The following is an 8,441-nucleotide window of genomic DNA, read 5'->3' on the forward strand; positions in this document are numbered from 1 at the left end:
TGCTGTGAATAAAGGTGCTGGCACCGTTCCAGGCAAACCGGAACGTACAGTCACCTCTGTAGTGGGGTCCGAGGGCCCTGACGGTCAGCCCTTCTCCCCCATGCCTCTCCCCATTGTCATCTCTGCTTGTTAAAGGAAATTCTAGGTTGAAATTTTTTCCCAAATAACTCTTCTCAACATCTTGTTTCCCGCCTTGAAGCAGAACCCACTCCACTAGCAGAAGCTCTGATGACATTTTCAGAACCCCATGTACTGGTGCCCTTGCCAGGACAGCTAAAGTGTTAAAAGGCAGGGTAGCTTACTGCTTGCTGGGCAGGAGGGAAGAGGGGGAGACGCTTTCCCCTCGTCTCAACTTCCTTTCACTCCTGCTTCTTTTTTTTTTTTTTTTTTTTGCGGTATGGGGGCCTCTCACAGACCGGGGCACGAACCCGTGTCCCCTGCATCGGCAGGCGGACTCTCAACCACCGCGCCACCAGGGAAGCCCATCACTCCTGCTTCTTATCTTTGTCTCCACCTTGCCTGCCTCTGGCTGGGTTGTAGAACTGTTAGTTACTGACCGAAGAAAACTCAGTCTGGGGACAAGTTTGGGAATTCTTCTGAGTGGGAGACATCAGCAGAGGTGAGCCAGAGTAGCTGTCTGGTCCTTCTGCCACATCATAGGAGCTCAAATTCCTAAACCTGAAACTTGTAAAGAAAGGAACAAAGAAAGCATTTGTCATTAAGTCTTCAGTCTCCCTTTCCTTCTTCCCTTTCTCACTTCCTTTACCCCTTCTCCCTCTCAAATTCACTGGACATAAGGAGAGGCCTATCTAATTCAAATTCTAAACCTAAGAGCCTTTTGCTCTTAGAAGAGGAAACTGAGGCACAGTGAGGTTAAATAAGGTGTCCAAGATCACACAGCTCGTAAGAGATAGAGCTGAAATTCAAACCCAGGAGGCCTGGACTGGTTCCAGAGTCCACTGCTTTTAACCCCTAAGCTATATTGCCTTATCAGAGGGTCTAGGTCTTGGCATACTGCCACAGTGGGAGACAAGGGAATGTATTTTGATTTAGTTAGTTTGAGTCAGATCTGAACTTTGACGCACTGGGGCCTTCCCACATTTCAGGGCATCCTTTGTTTGCCATTTAGCTCAATCTCAGCAGCTTACTGCCAGGTTGGAAGTCCCCACTTTGCCAGGTGTGGGTAGAATAATAAAGGAAGTTGCTCCTCCTGTGAGTGACAGGAAGGGAATCTGCTGGGAGCTATAGGGTTCCTCATGGCAGGATGTCTCTACCCCCGGTACCTCTGAGGCACAGGCCTGGGAGGGAGGGAATGAGGTAACGTGGAGAATGTCACCTGTGCTTAGACACACGGTCTGTGCCTCCAACAGGCCTCTGCTAAAACAGGCATGTGTCCCTCAGCCCTCTTCTGGGCCTGGCCCGCTTCTCTCCATTTCCACCTCCACAGGAGAGAAGCTTCTTGAAGGGCAAGTGATCCAGCTCGAGGACGGGACTACTGCATACATTCACCAAGTGACAGTGCAGAAAGGTGAGGGCATCCTGAGACACCCCTGCCTCATGAGGCAGGCCAGGCAGCCCCCACTGAAGGACCCGCCTCTGTGACACGGAGCTCCAGAGAAAGGCAGGCATTGCTCTCGTTACAGAACCTCTTTCCTTTGAGGATGGACAGCCCGTGCAGCTGGAAGATGGCAGCATGGCCTACATACACCGCACACCCAAAGGTAGGGTCACAGTTATCACAACTGGCAAGAAGGAAGGGAAGCAAAACTGGCAGAGGTTGGGGGTTGGAGTTGTGCACCCTGGGAGCTGGGGCAGAGACATGGAGCTGTGGTCTCCAAGCTCACCTGGATCAGCAGGCTCCCCTGCCTTCCCTGGCTTGGACCACAGGAACAGCTGTTTCTGCCCCCGGGAGGCTGAGCATGGGGGTCTGTAGCCTGGGCCTTGATGGCGGCTTTGGCTCCAGCACAGCCACAAATTCTTAGGGCTTTAAATAGGACCCAATGATGTCATCAAAGATCAGGACTAAAAACTTAACTATCGGGCCTCCCTGGTGGCGCAGTGGTTGGGAGTCCGCCTGCCGATGCAGGGGATGCGGGTTGGTGCCCCGGTCCGGGAGGATCCCGCGTGCCGCAGAGCGGCTGGGCCCGTGGGCCGTGGGCGCTGAGCTTGCGCATCCGGCAACGGGAAGGGCCACGACAGTGAGAGGCCCACATATCGCAAAAAAAAAAAAACAAAAAAAAAAAAACTTAACTATCATTTTTTTAAGAATTAAGCTTTTAAGGTATTGAAGAATAATCCTTTATTCCTCTACAAGTAGTTTCTTGAGCAATTACTGCGTGCCAGGCATGGTACTAGGTGTGGAGTATATAAGAGAGAACAGAGTCAGACATAGCCCTTATTCCCCTAGAATCTAGTGGGGGAAATAGGCCTGAAATGAACCATCATGATGAACTGATCATTGCAAACGGGGTTCAGGCTCAGGGAGGGCTTCTCTGGGAAAGTGACACTTGAGCTGAGAGCTGGAGGGTGAAGTGGGCTTAGCTGGGGAAGAGCAGTGGCAGGGAGGAGGGTTCAGTACCCCAGACAAAAGGAACAGCATGTGTGGTCCGGAAACGGGGGTGGGCGGGGAGAAAGAACGGCCCGTCCAAGGAATTACTAGGAGCTCAAGTCCTGGGGGTGAGGGCAGAGTGGGTGAGATGAAGCTGAATAGAGAGGCCGGGGGCCAGAGCACTGGGGCTTCAGGATAAGGGTTTTGGTCTTTATCCTGAGACAGATGGAACATGGTTGAACTGTTTAGAACCTCAGGTAACGTGATCGCATTGGTGTCCTGCAGAGAACCCTCTGGATGCTCTGCTGCCTGGAGGGAACGAGGGGGTGAGGGGCCACCAGTTAGGAGGTTCTTGTGGTCATCTAGGCCAAGATTTTGGTCCCCTTGGGTCCTCATGGAGCTTGTGGGTTCCCAGTCAGTACTCCATAGGAGACCTCATCCTTAGGAGAGGCTGCCCCAGAAGGAAGGCCAGCCAGAGTGAATCGCCAAAGTGAGGGACCAGGAGAAATCCGAGGTTAAAACCCTCCTTGGTGTATGTACCTCTCGTTACCTTAAAGCCCAGGTCCCAGCCGCGTCTTTTGCCCTTGTGCAGCGTCTGGGCTAACCGCATGTTCCCTGCAGAGGGCTATGACCCCAGTGCCCTGGAAGCCGTCCAACTGGAAGATGGCTCCACTGCCTACATTCACCACCCCGTGGCTGTGCCATCCGACAGCACCATCCTGGCCGTGCAGACAGAGGTGGGCTTGGAGGACCTGGCCACAGAGGATGATGAGGGCTTCAGTGCAGACACAGTGGTGGCCCTGGAGCAGTACGCCAGCAAGGTGAGCTCTTTTGGCCCTGTCAAACCTGCCACCTTTCTAGAGGACAAGGGCAGTCCTGTGCCTGGACATGGCTGGGACTACTCCCTTTGCCCCTCCACACTGGCTCCCCCGACTTATCTCTCACACGCCATCATCTCAGATAAGCATCACAGCCTGGCCAGGGCCGCCAACAGCTGTGTACACTCACGCTTGTTTATGCTGTCTGTGCAGAGGGAAGGCAGCTGTAGGAAACAGCAATATCCGTACGGTGGGAATTTAGGCCCAGCTTCACTTTGGCTGTACTGTCTGAGAAAGCTCTTGCCTTGCCAGTGAATTTTATTAGTTTTCCAGTCCACCGAGGTCAGATGTTCTTGTATTTATTTCTTCTCTGTGACTTATTAAGTCATTTGGGAAAATAACCTCAGTAGGCAGTGACAAGAGCAGATGTAACAGAGCAGCTGGGATTCTTGGAACACAAGGCTTGCACAGTAGCTCAGCTGCAAAGAAAAAGGATCTTGGCTTTCCAAACATCAGTCAGTCTAAGCTCTCTCTGCTGGGGCTGTGGTCCTGCCCGTAGGGGGAACCGGTACAGAGATCTGTGAGCTTTCCAAACCAGGGTGTTCCCTCTCCCCATGAACAGCAGCGCCTCAGGGCAGATGTGGCAGGGCTTCCTGGAACACCTGTTTTACCCAAAGATTGGGGGGAGTTATTTTTATAATAAAACTAATGTGGCTGTATCATAAAAGAGAAAAGGAAATCCTCGTGTCTTTTCAAATTGAAGCACAAAACTTTGCAGTAGGCCTCTCTGGGCTATGCCCACTCCCACTCCAGTTCCTTCAGGTGTATTTTAGAAGCCTAACTTGAGGCTTACTGACGTTGGAAGGACAGCTGAGCTTTAAATTGTGAGCCCTGAGATCTGTGCTGGTTCTGCCTCTACCTAGTCTGACCTTGGGTAAGTCACTCCCGTCCTAGGCCTCAGCTTGTTCCTGTCTCATACGATGAGAGGGGGCCAGATGATCTCAGAGGTCGCTTCCAGCCCTGAAGTTCCTTGATTCCCTTCATTACCTCAAGAGCCAGTGGGACATGGGAATGAAATCCGAACGCCTGAGCAGGTTAGCCTGCCGAGCAGGCCTGGCCACCTGTGACCCTCTCCTGCCACCCACCAGCTGCTTAAGTATCCATGGAACTTTGTCAGCTGCTTGACCCCTTGACCTGGAGCTGACTAGACAGACCTTGCCATGGATTTGGTCTCCCTCTTTTGTGTCCTGCTCACCACGACTTCCGGAGTTCTGTTTCAGGAGCTCCTTGGAAGGCCATAGTGTCCCAGAAACAAAGACTAAGGGACAGTCCCAGTAGGACTCTGCCCAGGAAAGCGGAAGAACAGTAAGGGCGCCACGAAGCCAGAGGCTGGTGTGAAAAGGGTGTTCGCAGGAGAAAGGGAAGGGAACGACTTGTTAGATAGCCAGGTGCCGTGGTTAGAGCTGAGGCTTCTGGTGGGACTTTTGGGCCTGCCCTGGGCACTTGTGCAGTTTGTTGATTGTGACCACCTCACTTCCGGTGAACGCAGGTGAGCTTATCCCCACAGCAAGCCACTTGTTGATGCCCCTTCCAAACACAGGTTTCCCCCAGGGAGGGAGGGATCTCCTCCCATCAGAGCATAAACATGTCCAGAGTTGCGCCTCCTAGGTTGGTGGTCAAAAGAAGGGGCAGCTGGCATGTGGAGTCACCACCCAGCTCAAGTGTGGCTGTTCAGACCACTCCTCTCCCACCTTACCTAGCCGTCTAGGAGATGCCCGTTCTCCCAAAGCTGTCACAGCCCCTATGACATTTAGTCATTCCTCTGTCCATCAGAGCTGTGTGGTGACTCCACATGCCAGCCCCATTTCTTCTGCAGCGTTCCCTGGTGTCCGTTCCATCTGTCTGGATCTGTCACCCAGGTTGCACTTCTCCCCTTTGGTAGGTTTAACCCTATTTATTGGGTCTTAAGGGGCCAGCTGGGTCCTGTGTCCTACCTCTTCCCTTCTTTCATTGAGGAGAATACATATAGGAACCCCAAGATATTTTTCCTCAGGTTCTGCATGACAGCCAGGCTCCCCATAATGGCAAAGGACAGCAGGTTGGGGACAGAGCATTCCGCTGTGGCTACAAGGGCTGTGGGCGTCTCTATACCACCGCTCATCACTTAAAGGTAAGATTGCTGCAGAGAGCTTTTAGCCTTGCCATCTTCCCAGCAGGCTGTAATTCTGCCTTCCCGCTTTGACTGGAACTGGTCCCTGACCTCAAGTTGCTCATTGCCTCCTGGAAGGAAGAGATGAGTGTACAGAAAAGTCAGCACAGAGGGCTTTGACACACATGAAGAATGCAGGAGGGAAGAGAATCAGGGAAGGGTCTCTGGAGGGGGCATATCAACTGAAGAGGAAGCAAAATAAAGGCGGTGTGGCCAATGCTGATGCTCCGGGCCCTAACGAGAACTAAACTGCCCATTCATACCCTTGTGCCTTTGAATTACATGATTGCTTGTCCTCACAGGTACATGAGAGAGCTCATACAGGTGACCGTCCATATAGGTGTGATTTCCCCAGCTGTGGAAAGGCCTTTGCCACAGGTAACCTACCTGGATGGGGACCAAGGTGGACTGCTTCCAGTTGAGGGGAGAGGGTTCTAGATTAGCTCTGGCAACTCCCTCAAGGAAGCCAAGCACCAGGCTGCCTTTCTGGAGAAACTGCTGTCGGAGTGCTCTGACGCAGGGCGCCGTCTCTGGAGGAAACCCTGTTACAGAGGCAAGAGGCAGCAGGAGCTGGGGGTTGGCAGAGAGACCTGCCTCTGCATCAGCCCCGACACCCATCAACTGGGGGTGCCGGGTGGTCGGTTGAATCCCTCTAGGCTTCATTTTCCCTCTGAATTGAGGCCCTTTAGCCATAGGTTCTCTAGGTTCCCTCTTACACTGGTTCTGGAATGGCACCAGCTGCCCCTGGAGAGGGAAGGAGAGCAGAGTGGGCTTCTCCGGCCCCTCTTACCTGCCCAGCCAGGGCTGGGATAGAGGCAGACACAGGCTTCTTGTGCCAGTGGAGGTCCGGAGCCTCGCAGAGCAGCCCTGAAGATGGAGAGCCTCTGAATGAGGAAGAAGAGTTGGTGGAGGATGAGGCCCCGCCCAGTGCTCTTCTCACCCCTCCTTCCCTCCCTCCCACATGCGGACAGGATATGGGCTGAAGAGCCACGTGCGCACCCACACTGGTGAGAAGCCATACAAGTGCCCAGAGGAGCTGTGCAGCAAGGCCTTCAAGACCTCCGGAGACCTGCAGAAGCACGTCCGGACCCACACCGGTAGGCTGGGCCCTGCCCACCCTGCCCCGTTCAGACCCGGCTCTGAGCCCAGGGCTCGCCCTGCTCCCTGCTCTGCGAGACCCCTTCCAGAGCCACCCTCACACAGGCCATCTCCACAGGTGAACGCCCCTTCCGGTGCCCCTTTGAGGGCTGTGGCCGCTCCTTCACCACGTCTAACATCCGCAAGGTACATGTGCGCACCCACACGGGCGAGCGGCCCTACACCTGCCCCGAGCCCCACTGTGGCCGTGGCTTCACCAGTGCCACCAACTACAAGAATCACGTGCGCATCCACACAGGTGGGCCAGCTGGCATGCAAGGACCACCCCTGAGGCCCCAGCCCCCTCTACCATAGGCTTCTGACCTGAACATGTTCTCGACGCGCAGTCCAGAACGTCATTCCAGGCTGGTCCGTGGGCAGGGCACGGGGTTTTGGTGGTTTCGGCCATATCCCCAGAACCACTCTTTCACTTGCAGTGAGCGGGTTCCTCCTTCAGCAGTTAGGTCCAATCTGATGGGCATTGCTGGCCCTCTCGGCTCCCTGCTGCCTCTCTATACCCACCCGAAATTCTCCCCCTCCAGCTGAGCTCCCAGAAAAAGCCCAGGGTCAGGCGTGATGGGGAAAAAGCAGAGGGAAATGTCATCTTCAGCTCCTCACCTCATCCACTGTCCATGTGACTCCCGTGTATCCTCACCCTCCCCAGTGTTACGTCCCTGTCCAGCCTTCTGTGTCATCTCCCAGACGCATGTGTCCCCTCACTCTCCCATCATACCTGACATGTCAGTCACCCCTCTCTATCTCCTGCCTCTTCTGTTCACAAGCCCCCAGCGCCCCCCACCAGCCCCTTCACTAGCCTCGGCCTTGCCCCTGCCATTTTCTCTCCACCTCGTCTCTGGGCTCCGTGGTCCCACACTCACGTCCCCTCTGCCTTCCACTGGCCACCTTCCCCAACTCTGTCCATTCAGAGTCCCAGATCTCAGTCCCTCTTCCTCCCTCTGGCTCTCCCTTCACCAACCCTGTCCCCCACTCCTATCCCCTTAGTTTCCCCTTTGCCAGCCCCAGGTCCCACCCCCCTCACAGCCCAGTGTCCCCAGGGGAGAAGCCATACGTTTGCACGGTGCCAGGCTGCGGGAAGCGCTTCACCGAGTACTCAAGCCTGTATAAGCACCATGTGGTGCACACACACTGCAAGCCCTACACCTGCAGCACATGCGGCAAGACCTACCGGCAGACCTCTACCCTGGCCATGCACAAGCGCAGCGCCCACGGCGAGCTGGAGGCCACGGAGGAGAGCGAGCAGGCCCTTTATGAGCAACAGCAGCTCGAGGGTGAGGGCCGTGGGCAGGAGGTGAGAGTGGGGACAAGCCGGGCCTCCCCGTGACCACCTGGTGGCAGATGTCAGCCTGGGCTCTCCTCTCCCAGCCGCCTCTGCAGCCGAGGAGAACCCGCTACCCAAACGACCCCGCATTGCTTACCTGTCGGAGGTGAAAGAAGAGGGTGATGACATCCCTGCCCAAGTGGCTATGGTGACCGAGGAAGATGGGGCCCCCCAGGTGGCTCTGATCACTCAGGATGGTGCCCAGCAGGTACAGACCCTGGGGGTAGAGGTAGGGTGGGCCACTCTGGCTGGTACCCTCTCCCACTGTCTCTGGGGAGCTCCAAGTTCTAACAGCCCTACGTCCACCCAGTTTCTCTTTTTTAGCCTTATGGATCTCAGAGCTGAGGCCAAGGGTACCAAATCTTGTAACACAGCCCCCCCCCCCCCACC

General features: G+C 55.0%; 1 protein-coding gene across 1 annotated transcript in view; it reads left to right on the top strand.

The window, feature by feature from the left end:
• ZNF76 (zinc finger protein 76) overlaps nucleotides 1-8,441 on the top strand; it is a 12,765-nt gene that overhangs the window by 2,110 nt on the left and 2,214 nt on the right. The window contains exons 2-10 of the mRNA XM_007467242.1: nucleotides 1,448-1,528; nucleotides 1,644-1,721; nucleotides 3,170-3,369; nucleotides 5,420-5,536; nucleotides 5,878-5,953; nucleotides 6,547-6,672; nucleotides 6,792-6,971; nucleotides 7,768-8,001; nucleotides 8,096-8,259. Coding sequence (XP_007467304.1) covers nucleotides 1,448-1,528; nucleotides 1,644-1,721; nucleotides 3,170-3,369; nucleotides 5,420-5,536; nucleotides 5,878-5,953; nucleotides 6,547-6,672; nucleotides 6,792-6,971; nucleotides 7,768-8,001; nucleotides 8,096-8,259 — 1,256 coding nt within the window. The remainder of the gene's footprint in view (nucleotides 1-1,447; nucleotides 1,529-1,643; nucleotides 1,722-3,169; nucleotides 3,370-5,419; nucleotides 5,537-5,877; nucleotides 5,954-6,546; nucleotides 6,673-6,791; nucleotides 6,972-7,767; nucleotides 8,002-8,095; nucleotides 8,260-8,441) is intronic.

The sequence above is a fragment of the Lipotes vexillifer genome, unplaced genomic scaffold, assembly GCF_000442215.2.
Source record: "Lipotes vexillifer unplaced genomic scaffold, Lipotes_vexillifer_v1.1 scaffold528, whole genome shotgun sequence".
Lineage (NCBI taxonomy): Eukaryota > Metazoa > Chordata > Mammalia > Artiodactyla > Lipotidae > Lipotes > Lipotes vexillifer.